Source organism: Bombus vancouverensis, chromosome 4 (genome assembly GCF_051014615.1).
Source record: "Bombus vancouverensis nearcticus chromosome 4, iyBomVanc1_principal, whole genome shotgun sequence".
In the NCBI taxonomy this organism is placed as follows: Eukaryota; Metazoa; Arthropoda; class Insecta; order Hymenoptera; family Apidae; genus Bombus; species Bombus vancouverensis.
This window is the reverse complement of record NC_134914.1, coordinates 17,760,984-17,782,957: the sequence shown is the minus strand read 5'-3', so window position 1 is coordinate 17,782,957 and position 21,974 is coordinate 17,760,984. Positions and strand designations below refer to the sequence as shown.

The window sequence follows — 21,974 nt, the reverse complement described above, 5'->3', positions numbered from 1 at the left end:
CATTGGAAATGTAGAAAATATTGATAATTTTAAAAAGGTTTATATCAAATATTAACAACTCCGTATATTGTCTTATTTTTATTATATATTAAGTCGATGGCTAAATTATGGAATTGTTATTAACGGGACTACCAATCAAATACAATTTCTGAATGTGAATATAAGATCTGAAACGTTATTGGTTACTGACTTATGCTCGGAAGTTTTATACATTGTCTAGAACGACCTGTGCAAGCCACACGCACACGATTAGTGGTGTACGTACGATATTCTGATCGATAAGTACGAGTTGGACAATAACTCGAATCTCGAAGGCTGGCGGCGTGGCTGATTGCTCTCCCCCATTTTTGACAGTGCATTTTAGATATTGTACTTCCATAAAAAATGACTGCTCATGATCAAATGCGTGCTATGCTTGACCAGTTGATGGGAACTGGACGGAATGGTACGTATTATTGATTCAGAAATGGAATTTAACTATTCTTCGTATGACACTATTATTTACAATTATCTGAAATCTCGTACAAAAATACAAGATGGTGGCTTACACCTTTTACTATTACATGTATACTCATCTGTTTATGAGACTTGATTACTAACAAATATATCATTATTTTAGGAGAAAATAACAAATTTCAAGTGAAATACTCCGATCCAAAGGTCTGCAAGAGCTTTTTGCTGGCATGCTGCCCACACGAAATCCTATCATCAACAGTGAGTTTACTTGAATTATTACATATTGAATATCGATGACATACCATTGGCACTTCTGCGCTATAATAGAGCATTATCGTATCTCTCTTTTGATACGTCTTTGCATTAATATGAAAGTAATCAGACATCAGTATGTATTGATGTCACAGTTAGTTATTTCATTATTATATTTGTATTTTTTTCAGTCTCTTCTAGTTACGTGATTCAATTGCTTTCACTTTATTAATAAACTCATTTGCCTTCCTTTTGAGCTTTTTTTTCATACATTGTAAAACATTAATACATTTTCCACACTCACATGTAACATTGCTTTAATATCATTTTCAAAAGCTATAATAATTTAATGATTAAATTATATATATTTTCAATGTGTAAAGAACATTTGGTTTTTTTTCTTATACTGATATAAAGTGAGAGTAATACATAACAAAGATGATTACAGATGCAGTTGTTACATTAATATCATTCAATTTGCATACCTGTAATTTGTAATAGCATTAGGTATGTGTTTTATACGAGTTATGATTCATATAAGATATGTTTTTAATATGATATAAATGATAACATATAATGTCAATGACAATATATAAATTATAAGAAAAGCTGTATATTTCTCATATAAAATACTTTAGTAATGGCACCATTTAGAGTTAATATTGCATTTAACTTGAATAAAAAAAGTGCACTAAAGAAAAGCTTTGTATTGTAGCTTTATATAATTAAGCAAACATTTATATTTTGCTATAAGATGTTCAAGTAAAACATAGTAATTATAGATAAGTGTATAGATATTATAAGAGCACAAAACATAATGTTTCATATATTTAATGCATTATAAGCAATTATATATACCATACACATGCATACATGTATACACATAAATGTGTTATATATTTTCAATATTCAATATTGATATAATCAAATATTATAAATCATTTTATTGCTCCTATGCATTATTTATTTCATTTCATTTGAATGATCAAAATAATATATGTAATATCCATATTTATATCTAATATTTACATATATTTTGGATCCTGTAACTATAATAATTATTTAATATTGATATTATTTATCATAATTAAGTTTTATGTACACATTATGTCAAGTTTTTCAATGATGAATGGTTGCCTATCTTATTTGGACAATTGGAAAAAGTGAAGCGTTTCTTATTTTAATAATATATTAAACTGTTTTATATTCAACATATATTTTCATTGACAAATCTCTTTTCATATATTATCATATGGTAGTTTTTATATAGTTTTGAATATCATAAAAAAATCGTTCAAAATACATATATTGTGAATCATACCATTTTTAATCTGTGCCAATTGGTCGGATCGATTTTACACATTATATCAAATAATTGAACAACACAAGTCAATCTTATGGCATACAAATAATAGGATAACATTTGTGTGATAGACTCGGAGAATTGATTCCGATCAATTCACACCAGATAGGCGTTGAAGTGCAACACGGGGCAGCAACTTATGATAAATAAGGAGAAGCCTTTCAGATTCCTCAGAAAGGGGAAGAAGTGAGATGCAGAACTTTTAATATCTAGTTTGGAATATTTATGGTTGAAATCATTAACAATCTGTCTTTTTATCAATTTTATTAATTTTATCAATATATGAAATATCATGTCATGATATAATATAGTATTTTCAATAGTAAATAAAAATTAGTATTTGCTCAAAATAATATTAAGAATATTCTAAAAGTTCTTAAATTCATTTTACTTCTTTTCTTCGTGAAACTTAGAAATTAAAACGACATTTAGTCTAGTGGCCCCGTATAATCGCGGAACGTATCTACATGCAGGAAATCGCGAACGTATGACGTCTACGTTTACAGTGAGAACATGATTTTCCGTACGACAAGCGTAATACCGATCATATTAGTACTGCTTCGCGCATTTCTTTGTCATCTTGTGCGAATTGGTCTAAAGGGTGTTTGTTAAAAGAAAAATTAAAAATTCAGATTTTTCGATTCTATATCCGCTCAATTACTTGCAATAAGGCGACATTATGAATCTTTTTTCATGTATTAAATATTCACGCGAATTTTTTTAGAAAAATAAAATCTTAACAAGTAAACTGCATTTCTGTGATGGTTCGAATAGATTGCACATTTTTTAAAGTGATATTGAAAATGTTTTTAGTAACTGGTATATCATAATATCACATTTCTTTATAGAAGGGCCAGAAAACTTTTACCCATTTAAAAAATTTTTTCTCATTAAAATGTAAAAAATGCGTTTTATATAAAGCATATATATTAAGTGTTTATAGTCTATAGTATCATTTGGCTGGGAATCATTGAATTTCTTTTTAGTTCTTATTTGTTTTTTTTTTCTTTTGTTAAATAATTCGATCTAAAAATAAAAAGGAGAAAAGTATATTTTATTTTGTGTTTAAGAAATTGAACCGCTGAAAAGTACTGTAGCATGTTGAGGGATGATAAAAGGAGACTTACAACCTAGCATTCGGTGCTTAGGGTGGTGTCTCTTATCGCAGTTAGCAAGCACCCTTGTATATGTCTTACGCTCAGGTTTATTACGGTAAAATTAAAAATAGCTACGTAAGATATAAAAAATAACAATAAATAAAACGAAGTATTTAAAGACTGATTTGAAAACACAATAAAGAGTATTATATGAATGAAATTGTTAAGAAAGAAAAAAAAACGAAATACTTCTGGCAAATACTCGCGAGAATGATGAATATACAAGTTCACTAATGTCAATGTACCTACAGTTCTATTTCCAGAGTCTCTGGAAAAAGCAATTCCAATCAGATCCATTGTACAATATTGTTGCGAGTATTGTCCGCTCATATGTCGTGTTGTACTTGTCGCTCTCACATGCGCGTTACTGTAAGTACTGAAAAAGCGAAGAGGACGTACGTATTACAATTCTACAATTTGATTATCTCTTTAACATAATTCAAGTACTAGGTATATTAATTTGATTAATGATACATAAAGGCGGGCGGTTACCTCAGCCCCTCTACCGGTCAACGGTGGCGAGGCTGAGTGTCGAATATTAATTCCGAGACCCCAAAAGGCCAGTGTAAAGTTGGTGAGTAGCGCCATGCTGATTCTCATGAGACGATGTCTTATTGTCGCTTCTTACTAATAATGCCGTTTACGGCAGGTAGAAATCAAGTTTACTTTGAAAGTATGTGTGAAAATCGTATTCATCCTCGGAGATATAGTGGGTTCAGGAAATGAAGCAGTGATCTGTAAGTAAAAAGAAAGAAAAAGATTTTAAAAAGGAAAGGAAAAAAATAAAAATGGATGCGAATTGCCAAGAACACTAAATTTTTTACGAATTCGAGTCTCGGAATTGTAAATGTTTTTTCAACATATTTAAACTTTTTTTTCAATAAATTTTCAATCAATTTGAAATGCGATGAAACTTCGATTGGCCATTTTATGAAAATTCACTGTGTTATTAATTTTTCGATTTATGAAAAATATTATAATACTGATTTTTCTTTTCTACAAAGAGAAGAATATTATTGTTTTATGTAAACGATTAATTTAAAGATTTGCGTAAAAATTATTTAGAGAAATGTTCAATCGAGATTTCATTGTATGTTAGTCTTGTGATGTTTGACATCAGATATACTATAACTCTTCTTTTCATTCGTTCATTTCAAACGTATGTACCACTAGGGAGATTTATGTATAATCAAACTATTATCAAAACTAATTCTAATCCGTACTATCGTAACGCGCACCTTTCGGTTGATATGCATACGCAGTTAACTTTAAATCTCCGTTTTATTTGAAAACGACAATAACAGTAATAAAATGAGATACTAAAATCAAAGGGAAAATCGTACATTAATTGTTAATGATTAAACATTTATTTTGGCAATTTGCAAGATAATAAAGTCATCGGTGAGAAAAAAGAGAGTGAAAAGTGGCATGAACAGTGAGCGAGAGGGAGAGAGTCATTTATTTAGGGGAAACTATACAGCACGGCAGTTTTGTTAGAAAAATTTTCTTCAGCATTGGATGTACGTATTGAACTCGTTTTCTAAATCGTCTAGAATTGATTCACATATCGCAATTTCGTGTTCTACCGTAAATAGTATAATAAACCTATTAGGTTGTAAGTTGTTTCATAGACCATTGAACATATGAACTTAAGGTGTGTGCTGATTGTAGCTTCATTGCCATCGCATTGTCGTGTCAGGCGGAGAGGTGTTGCCACTCTGTAAGTGAACATAACAAAATATTTATCTGTAAATTGAACTGCATTTTTACTTTAAAATTTCTGTGAATCAAAAAAATAAATAATGATAATATCGATTGAATGTAAGCGTATATACGTGTATGTATATAAGAATAAATAAATATGTATTGGTATATTTATTTATTCGATAAAAATATATATACAAGTATATATAATTACTTTGTAAGCGCGTATGTCTATACCGGAAGTGTACATTTGTATACTTTGTCTACAATTTGTAAGTTCTCGTAAAAAAAAGAATAATAAAGAACATCCTTGGACCGTATTTTTCTGGATAATTAGGGTCTTTAACTTCTATGGTTGTTGCGTTTTAAATTATTTAGTTGGCTATCGATTTATCCAGTTCGGTTTTCTATTTACGGAACAGCCAGTTGAGAAACCTTGTTCTTGTCGTAATATAATCTTTCATAAAACAAGTCGGGAGGGACTATATGTGTATATATGCGTGTATATATATATGTGTGTATATATATATATGTATATATTAAATAAATCCAATAAGGCTTCTTAGGATCGAATGTAATAATAAGCTAATATCGAATGATTTGTAAATCGCAGCGCATGGACCTGGGAGAATGCCCCCAGATTCACGACTTGGCCTTACGGGCTGACTATGAAGCTGCACAAAAGAAAAAGGACCATTTCTACGACATTGATGTAAGTTCTGTTCCTTTCTGTTATCAAATTTTTAAGTTGAATAGAAAATTTACTTTTACTTACGCCGTATAGCCTATTTTTTAATTGAATTTTTTCTTTTACCGTACGTTTCAAGGCTATGGAACATTTACAAAATTTTATCGCCGATTGCGATCGTCGTACAGAACAAGCAAAGCAACGACTCGCAGAAACGCAGGAAGAGCTTAGCGCCGAAGTCGCGGCGAAAGCAAATAACGTTCACGTACTCGCAGAAGAAATCGGCAAAAAGTTGGCGAAAGCTGAACAACTTGGAGAAGAAGGCTTTGTCGAAGAATCGATGAAGCTTATGGGTGAGATTGACGAGTTACGAAAGAAAAAGAACGAGGCTGAACAAGAATATCGGAACAGTATGCCAGCATCCAGTTATCAACAACAAAAGCTAAGAGTCTGTGAAGTTTGCAGTGCATATCTTGGAATTCATGATAACGATCGACGATTAGCGGATCATTTCGGTGGAAAATTACATCTGGGCTTTATCAAGATCCGTGAGAAATTGGCAGAGCTTCAAAAAACCGTGGAGGAAAGACGTAAAGAAAAAAGAGAATCGTTGTTAGACAGACGCAGAGATAGAGATAGAGATGACCGCGACAGAGATCGAGACAGTCGACGTGGAGGATTGGGTTATAGAGACAAAGATCGAGATCGTGATCGTGATCGAGATCGTGATCGTGATCGTGATCGTGATCGTGACCGCGACAGAGACCGTGACCGCGACCGCGATCGTGATCGTGATCGTGACAGAGATCGAGATCGCGAACGCAGAGATAGAGATAGGAGAAAGTCTCGCTCACGAAGTCGCAGTCGTGGAAAAAGGTTGGTTACAGTTGATTGAGCACTAGCATGTAATTTAACAATTCTTAACAATTTCTCTAGCGTAAAAACTAGATGGTATAAGTTTTTGTTCTTACGGAGTTGAATCTGTAAACAAATAAAACATAATTAGTGCTTACGTTATGATTATTAAAGATAATTGTTTGATTTGTTTCAGATCGAAACGTTCACGGAGTAGTAGCCGTAGCCGTCGATCCCGTTCTCGTCGTAGTGGGTCCAATGATCGGAAAAGATAAAACTAATTACCATTTTTAATTATGCTCAATAATTTTTTCCTCGTATGAATTCTCACGTGCTTACTTATGCACATTACGTATAAAGAGAAAGAATAAAAAAAAAAAGAAAACAGGATCGCATTTGTTGAACATCATTTTTTCAATAGAGATCTTTTCTGAATAAAATAAACTGAGATTTATACATTGTCCGTCACAACTTTTTCGAGACACCAATATTTCGAAATATCTTTGTGTAAAACTAAACATATTTACCTGTCAATGTAAAAACAGGAGTAAATTTATTAGATATACTTATTCTATTCGATCTTGATATATTAAGTATACTTTTAAATCTAGTTACTATTTCGTGTAAATATGGATAGTTCAGGCGTAATTCTATAATATTTGGAAATGTTACATATTTATAACATGATTACATGATCTTATGTGAATATTATACGAGCATAAAGAATGAAAATATGTTCAAAAATATATACGTTTAAATAATTATTGATTCAAACACTGCAACCATGCATTTTCTCATAACCTTACATTTCACCAGTTGAAAAATTCAAATCATATAAGAAAACAGAAGTTTTGGTTTTAAAACAGTAGCTACAAAATTAAGACGTTAAGACTTTAAAAACTAAAAAATTTGCGTTATTAAATTAAGAGATTCCACGATATATAAAAAATATATATAATTAATACTGTTTAAGAAGGGATATTTATTTTAAGAGCCATGTACATAGTAAGTATTGCAGAGCTATTTGTACATACAAAAGTTTTGCTTAAATTTATGTTTGTGGGAAGAAGATAGAACTTTGTTAATATATATATATTATATATATATATATATTCGTATTAAGATTATTTACATTTTATTAATTTCAATAGTCCTTGCATTTTATAAGAAGTTAATAGTTTCTACACATACTCACGATCTTACAATAAACGAACCTCAATCTACATTATCTTGGAAAATCAGTTTTACGTATCCTGGTGTTCCTTCAAGAGGGACTGCGCAAAACGGACAAATTGCAATATAACCATTTGTACCATGTGGAATTGCAACTTTCTCCCAATATCTGTAACACGATACAATTTTACATACTATAAATATATATCGTTAAACAAATGAAAACCCACAAGTACTGTAGTATACTTAATACTAACTTGACAGTTTTTTCTGTAGCCATGTGTCCACAAGGCCTAAATGCATAAGTAGGCGGGCCACAATCCACATAAAATGCAGGTTCTATTCCCATAGAAAGTTTAACTACTGAACCGGCTACTAGACACATTGGACACCTTCTAGTGGCTTTGTCTTTTTCTTGACCCCAATCATGGAGACCTTGTACATGTCCACATTTCAAATAGACATATGGTTGCTGTTGTGCTGAATCTGCAGCTGCTTTACGTGGTATAACTAATGTATTTAAACCAACGGGGCATTGTGGTCTTCCGGCATTTATAGCATCAACTAGTTCTTCTAAATTATGCTTTGTCTGTGTAAAACATATTTTATATTTTCGATTTGTAATCTTCATACGAATATAAGGATTATAAATTATTTGCACTTACTGGCGACTTTGCCAGACCTTCCGCTGATCTCCAAAGTAACGTGGCACCGCAAAGGTCGATCAAAGTTCCATCTTGCAGAATATTGTTCTCATCTTCTACGACATTTCCTTTTTGTTGGGCACTTCGACTTTCCCTTAACGAGAAAACTCCTCCACCTACGCTGACTTCTCTCCAAAAACCACACTGTGCTTCACCGCCACAAAACTGACCCCGCGGATGCATTATTAAAACGCCATTTGTTGTGAGCCCATCAATCTCACGATTTTCTTGCCACTTTGTTGCTTTTTCCTAAAACAATCAATTTTTATGTTTTTCTTATAATCCCATCGAAACAAGTATTTATATATGGTATAAAAGGAAACTTACCCCTAAAAAGATATTTCTTGAACTATCAAAACCTGCAGCATATATTCTGGCGATTCTAGGATCCGATCGATCGGCGAGAATTCGACAGGCAAACCTGCTAATTGTACTTTGAGCAACGCGTCCTTCGTTCGAACCGTCACTACCGCCTGCACATGTGTCCATGACAACAAAGTCGATAGGAGATTCGGAAGAACGTCCAACCTATATTTATAAATGCATTGATGTAAATGAGAATATTCCAATATTTAAAAGAATTAAACAATATTAAACTTACCTGAAACATATCAGTTCCTTCATCTTCGGTATACTCCACGATAACGGCTTGTGTTCGAGAAAGAGTATACGATATCGAATGTTGTTTTGTATTAAGAATAGCTTGCGAACTATGAGGTGTTTTAACGATGTAATGTTTACTGCGTTTCACGCCATTTGGTACAGGTCTTTTAAACAAAACGAACTTACTTCTTCTCCTTCCTCTATCCCCTGGTGGAAGGAATCCATTGTAACTAAAAAATATTTAATTAACTTATACTTTCGTACACTAATATTTCTATTCAAATGTAAGAGACAAAAATTAGCTTCTTACCCAAGAATAACTAATTCTCCATATTTTATTAGCTGTTTTGGTTTTTCATGGCGGTAACTGTGGGACCTATGAGGATTAGCATGTGTATGATTGTGATTATGTTTGCTGCGTGGACTGTGAGGTGCACCAACTGTTTCTCCTTCTTCCACAAGTAATGGACTTTCACTGCTACCACCGTCAGATCTGAAATAAATGTAATGTAATGATTAATAGCAAAACTAGTAACTGATATTATTTTTATGATAGTTATTGATATAACACTACAAGTAATAATTTTATTTTAAGATTGAGAAATATTTGAGGAAAGAGTGAATGATTAATATTTCTGCCACCTTTGCCTTTTTTCTTTCTTACAATATTGTATAGTGCAATATAATGTCTATGTTCCTTACACATTGTATCACTGTTGGTATTCTTAAGCCTAGTATTAAACATAGATATTTTTACAAATATTTTCATAGGTTTAAAACATTTTTATGGTGTGGAAGTATCTAGTTTTGTTTTTATTTACTTACACTTTTTATGCTAGAAAATATACAGTCATTATGTATAAAAATGGACAACTAAATTAATTGTTCCATATATTTTAACACATTATAAGTAGTTTATAGCTTTAAGGTGGATGTCAGTAACATAAGTGCTAAAATTCAGAAAATAAACCTGTTATTTTTAAAATGATAGAAATAACAGTATTTTGTAATTCATTTTAAAAATCACAAAAGGGAACCTTCCTAAGAAGGATTACATAATTTGAATTACAAAAAGAAAGATTTGAAAATTAATATAAAGATATAATATAAGTCACCTATTTGTAGATCTCTGTTTTTTCTTGTCCTACAGTATGTAATACGTAAACCACTTACTTACCGCGAAGGGCATGGAATACGTTTAGTTACTGGCATCCTCCTTTGAGTAAAATTAACAGATTACTACTTCCACTGTACTTCAAAAGATACTCATAAGGACAGACAGTCTTAAGTATCTTTGCAAAGTTGAGCAAACATGAGCAAGTGCAACATGGGATGCTGTGAATTGGTAATTATAATCTGCAATAAGAAACATTCAGTGTAATAATAATTGCTATACTATTGTATAGTTTAGCATTCTCCTAGATTTAATAAAAGTTTCAAACAATCTAGTTACTTCTTTGATTAAGAAAAGATAAAAAATCTAGTAATAGTAGAAAACTAAGAAAGGATTTGTTATCCTGGTATAATAAATTGGTATATTGGAATATTATATTATATTATGTTATATTATGCGAACATTAATTTATTATTTTATTAATTATACATAACTGTAACATTATACATTGATATTGCTTTGTAGGAAAAACTGTCTGTTCCTATACATGATGTCATACAGTATGGTCAAGATATTTTCTAAGATAGATTTGTTCATAAAAAATATACCCTCGTGATAAAATTTACTTATAACATATTTATTTAAATTAGAACAGCAGATATTACAAGCAAGAAATAAAAAATACATTATATCTTCTAAGGAAAATATATTACCAATATGAGACTGTTTAATTGATATAGCTATTCTTGATTTCATCTGATTGTATTGGTCAAAGAGTTGATTCTTTTATCTTATCTATATATTCATTTTTATCAAAATATTGCACCCATCAATTGCATTGATATAAACAAGTACATATATTACATTAAACATTACTATAACCAAGAATTGATGCATGCATACTTATTCAAATAACATTTATTTAAATGATACGTGCTTCTCATTTAAATAAATTAAATATTCTTTTTTTTAAGTAATATTTAACTGCAGTTATTTAATTTCTAATGTTTAATTTCTATGTCACTAAATCTTAAATCTAAATACTTCTAATTTATTTCATATTACTGTAGAAATATACAAACATTCAATAATGTATTTACATTTTTGTGCTTATTTTAAGTATTTCTAATTTGATTTTATATAAATCATAAACATAGTACCACAACCATTATATAAATGCTAAGGCATCCTTAATACCATCATTTTCTATCACACACACTTGTGTATATTTTTCCTTGGAGAAAATAATAAAACACTTTTTGTAAAATATAAAAATATTTATTGTATATTCAATCGTCATTTTAAATAAAATGTTTTCATTAAACGTAGAATATATCTGCCAATTTATTTTTATCCATCGTTTTCACGATATAAACGTCTTATATATAATCGTTTATGGCACATAAATTGATAATAAACAAAGAAAATTTCATTTTAATTTTACATCATATTTAACATTGTAACCTATGGAAAAATATTAAGAATGAATATTAAACTCTAGCAATAGATTTCAATCTTTGGAAAAATATTATTTGGATGGCATTCTATAAGTTACATTTAAAAATAATAATAATAATATATATGTAGGTAAATGTTTATTTGATCGAACAGCGAACTAAAAACTTTGGGAAAAAATCTACCGATTTGGAACATAGAAAAAGAAAGGGAGTAATATCGAGCACGAATGGATCGTAAAGGAATCACAATGTACAAACAACTTTAATTAACCTAGGCATTCAGAAACGATGGTCTATTTACCGTATCACCATGCTGAGCTCTGCGTTCAGAAACGATTATCGCCGCACGTTCGAGACACGCAACAACAGTCAACCGATCGTTTGCACAAAAACTAACGAAGTATAAAAATCATTTGTCCACTGTTATGCCTTAATTTAATTTTCCATTTCTAGATTACACTGTTACTATGTTCATGATATTCGAATAGTATCGCGCTGATGATCCTCTTATTCATGATTACGGCACACACGGATTCACGGACCAATATTATCGGGATAAAATCACCCTAACTAAAAAAATTCTATGAATAAATATTTGACGATAAACGAGACACCGATATTTTTTCTCCCCGATAATCGCTAGACGCACCGATTATTCGTAAGTACCTCGCATAAACTATACCAGACTATACTCATCGAACAATCACGACACCGATCACGACACGACCGAAAGATATACGAGTGGAAGGCGTTATAGCCACCAATCTAGGAAAAAAATTCCCTTGTTTCTTACTATAATCTACGTCTATATAACTAGCATGGCGCCAGTTTCAAACGAATTAAGAATCGTTAGCTTTTTATTATATTACATGTGTAGATTGCGTATTATTAGTGATAGACATTTGGATCTTAATTTTGGAGTGATTTGAAATTTGTCAAAATTCACAACAAGATTTATCCGAAATTTAAATACTCAATAACTATCGAAAAACTTAAGATTTAAAACTTGTCAAGACCTTCGAAAGTTTGAAGTATCAAATCATGTTCGAAATGGTCCGAATTTTCCGCCACATGCATATATTCAAAACGATTCAAAACATTCTAGAGACATCACTATACATTATATACATGTATATACATGTTATACACATTTAATCGGTGCTAGCAGAAACTAGTGCCAGAAGAATGACACATCTAAAAAGTCGTTACTTTTGATTCGCTGAAAAAGTAATAAAACCGATTTCTTGAAAAATATACCTTTTCTATTTGTATCACTCTTCCGATAAAGCGACGATTTAATTCCTTATTACTTACCTCTTTCTTTTTGATTTTTTGACGTTGTTGTTGAATATCAATTAATAAAATGAAATTGTTTAAGGAAAGGACGAGATGAGGAGATTTACGTTCTTCATAAATGATTTCCTGTATCCTATTGAGTTATTCGTCGGACAGAAATAAAAAATTTTGCAGAAAACTATACAAACTACTTTGATTGATATACGAAATGGTAAATAATTATAATAATTTCACATTATCATCAATTGTCTGAAATAACAGAATGTTCCATTAAATGGTCCATGAATACCATTAATTAAGGCTTAAAATCTATTTACAGTTGTTTGAACGGTTACGGTTTAAAATTGAACCTGAGATTTTGTGAAATAGATTTTGTGCAAGACTAGGATTTGGCCTTACAAGTATCATGGCGTATAATTCGACTATCATGAACGTCTTATTTATCTTTTTAACAACTTCTTTTCTAAAATTAATGCAACACCAATCATCAAACAATTGTCTTTGAACAAGGGAAGATCTGCTTGACGTTATATACGAAATATAATTTTTGTTTAATATTTTTTGTAACATATTGGTACTTATCCACTCTGATTAAGCGATATCTTTTAAAATGTAAGTTACCTTATGTTCTCAGATAAGTAAATCGATCGAATCGTGCGGAATAGATTATGACACCAACATCTAATGTATCATGGTAATTGAGTGCAAATACTGTAAGATCTTATCAATTAGTCAAAAATGATATAACTGAACGTGCAAACGTCCGCCTCAATACTTACATACTCCTCTTCATCAATTATGTATCGACAATTGCAGTAATTTCTCTTCTTTTTATAGGACAAACAGACAATCTCGTCGTATTTCACTGTTCTGTCCTCAACAATTTAAAAAACAATAATTGTTATTGTACTTAATATTAGTATTGAAGTGTTACTGAAGTTAACCATCTCCGAATAATTGTATCCTTTACAAAACAACAGAATTCCCATAAATTTTGGGAATGATGAATTACCATTATGCAAGACCTGCGTAATTATGGATGTCTAGACTATTGGAAGAAAATGTATTTCCACCGTTCGAATTCGTCATTCTGTGATACCAATATCGTTTGATATTCCTCATCCATCTTTAATCAATTTTGCGTCTATTACTTTTCCCCCTTTGGATTTCTTGAAGCGTGTTAAGGCGTGTAATTATACGAAGATCTAATTTTTAAAATTTCAGCTGTAGTGAAACTTATACAAATTTATAGACGTTACTGGCGTTCGTTATGATTATCGTCGTCGCCATACATTGGTATTCTCGTAGTAACATGACTGTCTTGTTTACAGTTATAAGATAAAGAATTATATTTGTCGGTACGTTTCGATAGTTAAATCATAAATTGGATTAACACTGCATAGTTAGAAAAGCATTAAATTTATCATATAATTCTGGCAATTTTTATATACTAGTTCAATCCAGTAGTAAATATTATATTAACGATGGATTTTTGCTATCATAAATATATAGTGCAAATTCACACGTACATAGATATGTAAGTAGATATGATTTACAATGATTTGGCATGGAATATAGTGAATTTCTTGAATCATTGATAAAACTGCAACACAATCTTACATAATATCCTATCGTGTATTATTACCACTAAATATCTTTTTAAACATAAATTTCATGCCATTGTTCTTTTTACAATTTCATCCTATCATTCGAGCAAAGTATTATTCTAGGCTTTTGTTCTAGTAACATCAATTTATTTATACATAATTCGTATTTTTAGGATTACCTCGGCTATGGAGAGAGAGAAGTAGAATAAGTAAACGATGCCTTGCGTTAATATTTTCGATAGAGTACTCTGAAACGGCCATACTCCGATGATGGACAAAAGACGCTTGTTCAATCGAAAGGCAGGCTGCTCGAAGAAATTCATGTCGATTATCGTCGCGTTTCTTTCATTTCTTCGACTCATAATTGAAGCTAAGAGACGAAGACATAGTATAATATACTGCGACGATGGCGAGTAATAAAAAGTCGAACGAAACACAAGGAAAATCGACGATGATTTGCTCGTTAAATTATTAACAAGTTAGTTAATTATTTAAACAGTCACAGCGTCCGTCTTCCTGCGTTCGTTCAATAAAAAAAAACGAGATTTTTACGTTCTTTAAAAGCTCTCCCTCGAGGTTTTATTCCTTTAATGTTAAAATGATAGATTCGTAGAATGATAGCTAATTAAAGAATATTAGTACTTCTTCTTTTCCTTTTATCATTTTACACAGAACGATCTATTTAATAAGCGAAACGATCGACTGTTACTAAACGTCCTGTTAAAAGTAGACTATAGAAAATTGATTCTCCGCATTAGAACGATTTTCATTTTATAGTAAGTTTTAATAAACCCTTCGCGCGGAGAACTTCTTCGATGTCTTCGATGTTCAGTAGACAAAATTGGCAATGTGATGTGTGAACTAGTTTTATTCTTACGCGTTGACATTTTTAAAGCGTATAACATTTTTTTCACATATTCTCTTTCTTTTTTATATTATAAAACATCCTACAATTATAATTACAAATAAAAAGTGTGATATAGAAATTATTTAATTGTCCTTCTCGAAGTATATACAGTACTTCACTGAATGAATGATCAGGAAACGAATCTGCTCGCGATCACTTAACTAATGAAAAATGTCTGAATCTCGTATGATCGGTTGGCAACAAATTAAAGGAATAATTCCCTGAGCTTAATGAATTATTTATATATCAGTGAAAATTGTAATTATTATAGCAGAATGCGATAATTTGGCATGGAATAGAATTTCGTACTTTTCTCAAGCACCAGTATCTTGAATAAGCTTTTATTTATTTGCTTTTGTAATTCAATACTTCGTTTCTTTTTTTGTTTTAGATTCGAGGATTATCCAACGAGTGGAGTGTCAACAAAAATGCTATCATTGAATGCATACCACCGTTGGTGACAATCTCTCTCTGCTTGTCGTCGCATTTGAACCTAATTTTTAACACGGAGAAGGTACTGTCTCTTGCCTCGTTTACTCTACGAATATTCAGAATTGAAAACGATTAATTCATTTAATTCTATTTCAATCTTTAGTAAGGAATAATATTCTCAGGATGAAAGCAACTTGTTTTTCGTTGCAGTTAAAATTTATACGCGATGATTAAAGCACGAGGGGACTTTCACGAGGGGAAATTTCTGTACTCTATAATAAACTCTTTTTATTTTTATTAAATGATCTTTTTTTGTTTTCTTTTATTACAGGTCAAAGATGTACTCTTATTCATTAAACATGATCATAATTATTACATAAACCGGCCAGAAAATAAGATTCTTCAATTTTATACCACGCAAGGAAACAAAATTATATTATATTATCTCTGTAAGAGTGCATTAGTTCAAAATGAAGAGAAATTGTTTTCATCGACTTTAAAGGCATTTTCCATTTTAGCGTACCTTTATTCAACAGTTTTGGCTTTCTTACTGGGTCCAACCATATCACTAGTAATTGATCTCATTCAATCGAATCATTCCAAGGAGAAAAGCTTACCAGTCATAGTCGATTATGGCGTGGATACACAACAATATTTTTATTATGTGTTCATACCTGTATATATAGCAATATTCATAGTAGCTATGGTAATTTCTACTAGCTATAGCGCTTACATGTTATACGTCCAACATGCCTGTGCTTTGTTTGCAATTGTGAGGTAAAATTCATCTCTATTGATTCAAATATTCTGTGACATTTGATCTCAAAAATTTGTTTACAGTTATCAATTAAGAACTATACACATTTTGGATACAAGTAGCTTGATAAACTTAAAGGATCATCGTTTACTCGAAAAGTATAAAAATGTCGAATTATCACAGGAAGAAAAGGAGAAGATTTTTAGAAAACTGTTACTTTGTATAAAAGAACATAAAAATGCAATAAGGTCGATAGTTTATTGTTAATGTACAGTCATTACTTATTTCGTTCGTGTGAGAAATTAATCCATTTCTTTTTTTTTTTCTTTTTTCTGTAGATACTCAAATCTCGTGGAATCATTGTTCGCCAAATTTATATTAGCTCAAATGTTTTTTCACATTATCTGTCTTAGCATTGGTGGAGTTGGAGTAGGTATTGTATTTTTACATGCAACTACAGTCTATCCCACAAGACCGTACTGGCAATATCTACGAAAATTGATATTTAATGAGGGAGTGGTTATTACGCTTTGGCTTATAATATCTTACCATAGTTTATATTACTGAAAAGCATAGAGCTATTCGAAATGAATACTGTATATGTTAAGCGATTTGAAGCGGTATTTTGCTGGACTGGCTGTTCGTAGCTTGACGTAAATTCCATATAAAATGTTTGATCTATTATAAAACACAAATTGAAAGAAAAACATATTTTAAAATTAAGCACTTTAATAGATCGCGTTCAAAAAATATGGAGGTCATTATCTGTACCGTACACCGAAGAATTAACAGAAAGTATGCTGAAACATTGCCAAACTGTAATCAATAATGGAGGAGATTGGATTCGTTAGTATTTTAGATGTACTTTCGATTCGTATTAAATTTTTTACAAATATATCAATAGAAATATCGCCAGTACGCCGTTGTAAATTAGAAACTTCTTCCTTAATTCTATATAATAATAAATAATAACGAAATGCTTTGCTATTTTTAGACTGTCTTGAACTTAGGTAATACGGACGAAATGACGCGATTTGGATCACTTGCATTGGCACAAGCTATACATATATTCATTCTTTGCCTTCCTGGACAAAGATTATTAAATCATAGTGAAGAAGTATATGTCGCGACGTAAGAATATTTTATATTTCTTTGATGTTTTTCAACTTTTACATTCCAACGATTAATTGATAACCAATTACTTTAGATGTGAGGTAGTGTGGTATATGCTCCCTAAAAAGTTTCATAGTTTATATATGTTATTAATCGCAAGGACAATGAAATTCAGCAAAATAACAGCTTTCAAAATGGCGGTCATGTCAATGGAAACGTTTCTCGCGGTAAACATTTCTTATTGTAACTCTTTAGATAATCGTAAAAGTATACGTAATTTTATTATTATTTATATTTTCAGATTATTCAAACCACAATGAGTTACTTCACTATGTTATTATCGACTATATAAACTTAAATGAAAAATGAATATATCTTAGTTATATATTTAATAGAAACTATCAGTATAATATATTTTGTTCTTTGTATTTTTATTTACAATACATATGTATGATGAAATAATGAATTCTATCATTTATACTGTAATGCCTTGTTGAAAAGAAATACACTTAAAGCTGGATAAATATATTTACATCACGCGTAATAACGCATTCAGCATTTACACATAATGTTATGTTACATATTACATGATATTATGCTGTCCTGAAAATCAAATAATTTGTCACAGAATATATTGCAATATAAAAATTTCCTCTTTTTAGTTCTAATTCGCCAATCGCGTCATGAAAAGTCACAATGTGTCTAACAATGATTATATAAAATATTCAAAAGTTGGATATTAGACTCCCAACTTTTCGATAACATAAAATACATTTAACATAACGATTACTGTAGAAAATGACATTCATGCTCGTAGAGAAACAAACTGATGGAAAACATCCAAGATATGCGGATCCAGGTCTGGAGTAAAAAGTAAAGTTTCTAATGTTGATGAATACTTTTGAACCTGCTCATGATGCTGTTAATAAGAGAAAAAACAATTAACATTGTGTGCAAACAAAAGAATTTCATCATTTTATTTTTATCATTTGATAAAAAGCTTACAGTTAGGAACACTTGCTGTAGTCTGCCAATGGTCCATTTGTACCAGTGAGTATTATAATCTATACCGTCAGTATCACAGCGTCCTAAATGTTCCGATAGAATCATTATAAAACGCTGAAAAAAGATATTAGTGAATATCTTTTTTATTTCTATAATAGTAATAATAAGATAATTATATGTACCTGGAAAATGATAAGGAACAAATTTTTCTGATCTGCTTGAGCTGTTTCCAGCTTTTCCTCCATTCTTTCTACAACATCTTCCGAAGGTTTTTCCCTATTCCTGTCTTTATTATTGTCTTCATCTTCTGACGATGAACCTGACCTACTTTCTGCTCTCCTCAACTTCTCACGAGCTTCCGCTAATTCTGTGCTTAACTTTGTTACATGTTTGTTTTTCTTTCGGATTGTTAAATGAAGAATTTCCCAAATATATAATCTATAAAGGCGATATAGTAAATATAAATGTTGTTAAATGTTTTAAAACAGTATTGTTTATAAAATTATACATACTTGGTAAATTCTGATACCATTTCTTTAGAAAATATCCAATTTGCGATTGCACTACATTCAATAATACCAGTTTTTAAGAATTTATCAGTCAAGACTACCATCATTTGATAGTGATTCTTCCATAATGCATACATATTTCTCAAAATGCATATTTGAGCTTCTTCAGTTTCAGCAAGAACCTGAAAATACAAACTTATTACATCTGCAATTATTTTTGTCAGATTATAAATATTTTTTGTTCAAAATCTTACTTGAAAAACATAATGAAATTTTCCTATGGCTGCAAAACTGTGGCTAAAGCTTTTTGAACCTAAATTCAATAATGTTTGTACAAAGACATCAATTTTCAAAGGATTGAAATTATTCGTTTCTTCATTTTCTCTAGGACCTGGTAACGTATTTAATACGTTGAGAACTTCTTCTGGAGTACACTTACGTCTTATAGAAACGACCAATTCATGAGCTGCTGCTGTGCCCGGAAGTGAACCTATAGAACAATTTTTTCTAGATAGGATTTTCATCTATTATCTATAAATAATATTATTAAAAAATTTGTATTTACTGGCACCCTCTGAAGTATATTTATAAATAGGCTCTGGAGGTGCTGGAATTAAGTCAGCGTACGATCCTGGCATCATATCCCGTATTCTTTGGTAATATGATAATCTAAGTATAAATTACAAATAAAATATTATTTTTATGAACTTATTTATATCACTAAAACGTTTCCATGATTAATTTAACATATATACCGTAAAGCTTTTAGAAGTACTTCTCGAATAAATTTTGGCCGAGGATGTTCTGGATCGCGTTGCAAACAAGAATCCCAATCTTCCCAGGACCAACGAAATTGAAAATTGCTTAAATGATACGCGAACCACCATACGAAACGATCAAAAGCAGTAGCGGCCATACTGTCTATGCGACGGAATAAAATTTCTGTTGCTTGTGCCAAAACCTACATCAACATAAAGTAAAAGTACTGATAAATATTTGAATTTATAATATAATGATGCTTATCATTTTACCTGTGGCATTGTTGATGGTTGTAATTTGCAAAGTTCAATTAAAATCGACCCATAACATATTTCTAAATGCTTTGGAGCTGGTAGTCTAAATAATTCACCGAATATTACTTCAACTATACAATAATCCAATGGTATTTTTGCTTTATATGGAAAGTTCAATAGTTGGGCTGCACTGTAATTCATTATAAGCGAATATTTAATTACAGAACAGAAATACGAAAAAAAAACTAGATAAGAGTAGGAAATACGTACCAATCTTTTCTTTCAAAGAAGTAATTGTTGATAATTTGTTTTAAATGTTCCTCTATAAGAAAACGTTCTATAGCATGGCTTCCAGGTAATAACGGTCCTTCAGCTGGGCAATCTGTGTAATCAAACATGCGGAAAACAACTGTAGGTAGTGGATAGGAATAAGATTCATGATGCGGCGGTGGCATTATAGTAGGTAAATTGTGTTGCAATGCTTCGCATAATATTGAGTCAAACGCAAGATATGGTCTAGGAATATGTTTTTCTGCCCAATTGTCTTGCCTAAGTTTTCTCACTTGAGCCCATAAGCAATCTAAATATTCTTCCTGAGGGTGAGGTGTGTCACTTGACCATACTCTTAATGCTGCTTGATGCTTTTTACTTCTTTTATTTAAAAATATTTCTATTGTAACCATCAAATGGTCTAACTCTTGTTCCTTTTTTTCATATAATTCTCTTCCTACCCATGGTAATGTTGATAATACAGCATAGACATACCTATAATAAATGATAATAAATTAATATATTTTGTTACACTCATCCACAAAATCACATAGAATACATTTTACATACCAATCTCGTCTTACTTGAGGTACACCATCTTCATTAGCAGCATCTAACATATTGTCAAACAATTGCATTAAAGATCCACAAGATAAAACATGGCAGTTTACTAAATCGGCTAGAAATCTTAATGAATATCTAGCTACATCCCATTTACAAGCTTTCAATGCGTCTTTAAAGTTCTTTACCATGTAGTCAACAAATTCACCACCAAAATTAAAGTTCTTTGCATTCAACAATCCAACAAGAGTGGTATAAATTGTACATTTTTCTGGCATCCTAATTGCACATTCAGTTAGAATCCTAAGTATTTTGCTGCGAAATAGTCCAAGATCAGCTTCTAACACTGAAGCTAGACCCTCAAGGTTGCTCTCTAAGGATGATGTAGATTTTTCTCCTACTCTCAGGATGAGAGATTCAAGTCGATCTTCAATCTCTTGATTCTCTGATACCCTCCTACGTTTCTTATACGTCCGTTCTATAAAATTTATATAAAAATATAATACTTCCTCATGAGTAAAAAAAAGTAACTTTCAACATATACAATTTTTAATTTTTTAATTAATGGTAATATAAGAAAAACGAGAATGTACCGTATCCATCTTCCTCTTCATGTATTCTTTTGCGACTCATTTTTTAAAAAATTGAATATATCGTGTTAATTAGTCGCAACGTTTACAACGTGATTTATTTCAACACGATTATATTTTACACAATTATACCGTAACTATAAATTATCATTGGATAACTAACTCTTCAATTTTCCACGTTCAATCCACAGATAGTCGCAAAGCGAAGCGTTACACAAAATATACCCTTAAGCACAAAGTGATACATAGATTACTATATTTCTTGTATATTCACAGTATCAATCGTGCACTATACAGTCGTGGAAGTCGAACGCCCATCTGGTGGAGGAACTGGAAACCTTCGTCAGAAATGCAGAAATTGATGTCACAATTCTATTACATCCCTAAC

The 21,974-nt window shown here is 31.0% G+C and overlaps 4 protein-coding genes across 8 annotated transcripts; 2 read left to right on the top strand and 2 right to left on the bottom strand.

Annotated features, from left to right (window-relative positions):
- The first annotated feature begins 218 nt into the window (after positions 1-218).
- LOC117166807 (putative RNA-binding protein Alsin2) lies at positions 219-7,257 on the top strand. Of its 3 annotated transcripts, XM_033351115.2 has the most exons (5): positions 219-445; positions 620-714; positions 5,546-5,644; positions 5,760-6,496; positions 6,672-7,257. In XM_033351115.2, the coding sequence occupies exons 1-5, from the start codon at positions 385-387 to the stop codon at positions 6,748-6,750; spliced, it is 1,071 nt and encodes a 356-aa protein (XP_033207006.2). In that variant the 5' UTR covers positions 219-384; the 3' UTR covers positions 6,751-7,257. The 3 variants fall into 3 exon arrangements, with proteins under 3 accessions (XP_033207006.2, XP_076473722.1, XP_076473721.1); XM_076617607.1 differs by lacking the exons at positions 219-445; positions 620-714 and adding an exon at positions 3,884-3,965; XM_076617606.1 differs by lacking the exons at positions 219-445; positions 620-714 and adding an exon at positions 3,963-4,948.
- On the bottom strand, positions 2,319-12,266 carry Pli (E3 ubiquitin-protein ligase pellino). Of its 3 annotated transcripts, none has more exons than XM_076617604.1 (9): positions 11,828-12,266; positions 10,133-10,311; positions 9,266-9,448; positions 8,954-9,185; positions 8,680-8,880; positions 8,314-8,601; positions 7,906-8,237; positions 7,690-7,817; positions 2,319-3,963 (listed from the first exon to the last, which is right to left on the bottom strand). In XM_076617604.1, exons 2-8 carry the CDS (start codon positions 10,165-10,167, stop codon positions 7,691-7,693), a joined length of 1,398 nt encoding a protein of 465 aa, XP_076473719.1. In that variant the 5' UTR covers positions 10,168-10,311; positions 11,828-12,266; the 3' UTR covers positions 2,319-3,963; position 7,690. The 3 variants fall into 3 exon arrangements, with proteins under 3 accessions (XP_076473719.1, XP_076473720.1, XP_033207002.1); XM_076617605.1 differs by lacking the exon at positions 2,319-3,963 and having other exon boundaries at positions 7,438-7,817; positions 11,828-12,096; positions 12,176-12,226; XM_033351111.2 differs by lacking the exons at positions 2,319-3,963; positions 10,133-10,311 and having other exon boundaries at positions 7,438-7,817; positions 11,828-12,265.
- A 3,241-nt stretch (positions 12,267-15,507) lies between these two features.
- On the top strand, positions 15,508-18,079 carry LOC117166809 (uncharacterized). Its single transcript, XM_033351118.2, has 10 exons — positions 15,508-15,520; positions 15,587-15,660; positions 15,728-15,850; positions 16,100-16,217; positions 16,287-16,545; positions 16,609-16,773; positions 16,864-16,954; positions 17,520-17,656; positions 17,733-17,865; positions 17,940-18,079. The coding sequence occupies exons 1-10, from the start codon at positions 15,508-15,510 to the stop codon at positions 17,988-17,990; spliced, it is 1,164 nt and encodes a 387-aa protein (XP_033207009.2). The 3' UTR covers positions 17,991-18,079.
- A 68-nt stretch (positions 18,080-18,147) lies between these two features.
- Positions 18,148-21,832, bottom strand: Cbp80 (nuclear cap-binding protein subunit 1). Its single transcript, XM_033351099.2, has 11 exons — positions 21,590-21,832; positions 21,006-21,474; positions 20,436-20,930; positions 20,184-20,355; positions 19,908-20,113; positions 19,718-19,821; positions 19,407-19,642; positions 19,156-19,334; positions 18,826-19,081; positions 18,644-18,757; positions 18,148-18,557 (listed from the first exon to the last, which is right to left on the bottom strand). Exons 1-11 carry the CDS (start codon positions 21,627-21,629, stop codon positions 18,444-18,446), a joined length of 2,385 nt encoding a protein of 794 aa, XP_033206990.1. The 5' UTR covers positions 21,630-21,832; the 3' UTR covers positions 18,148-18,443.
- Between the last annotated feature and the right edge of the window lie 142 nt (positions 21,833-21,974).

Coding starts and splice junctions, on each gene's coding strand:
- LOC117166807 (XM_033351115.2), top strand. CDS start 385: ATGACTGCTCATGATCAAATGCGTGCTATGCTTGACCAGTTGATGGGA. Junction 5,645..5,759: donor ACCATTTCTACGACATTGAT/GTAAGTTCTGTT, acceptor GTACGTTTCAAG/GCTATGGAACATTTACAAAA. Junction 6,497..6,671: donor AGTCGCAGTCGTGGAAAAAG/GTTGGTTACAGT, acceptor GATTTGTTTCAG/ATCGAAACGTTCACGGAGTA.
- Pli (XM_076617604.1), bottom strand. CDS start 10,167: ATGCCAGTAACTAAACGTATTCCATGCCCTTCGCG. Junction 8,238..8,313: donor AAGGTCTGGCAAAGTCGCCA/GTAAGTGCAAAT, acceptor TGTTTTACACAG/ACAAAGCATAATTTAGAAGA. Junction 7,818..7,905: donor GCTACAGAAAAAACTGTCAA/GTTAGTATTAAG, acceptor ATCGTGTTACAG/ATATTGGGAGAAAGTTGCAA.
- LOC117166809 (XM_033351118.2), top strand. Junction 15,661..15,727: donor CGTACTTTTCTCAAGCACCA/GTATCTTGAATA, acceptor TTTTTGTTTTAG/ATTCGAGGATTATCCAACGA. Junction 16,955..17,519: donor TTAGCATTGGTGGAGTTGGA/GTAGGTATTGTA, acceptor TGCTATTTTTAG/ACTGTCTTGAACTTAGGTAA.
- Cbp80 (XM_033351099.2), bottom strand. CDS start 21,629: ATGAGTCGCAAAAGAATACATGAAGAGGAAGATGGATACG. Junction 20,356..20,435: donor TTCTTTGAAAGAAAAGATTG/GTACGTATTTCC, acceptor AATGAATTACAG/TGCAGCCCAACTATTGAACT. Junction 20,114..20,183: donor AACCATCAACAATGCCACAG/GTAAAATGATAA, acceptor ATGTTGATGTAG/GTTTTGGCACAAGCAACAGA.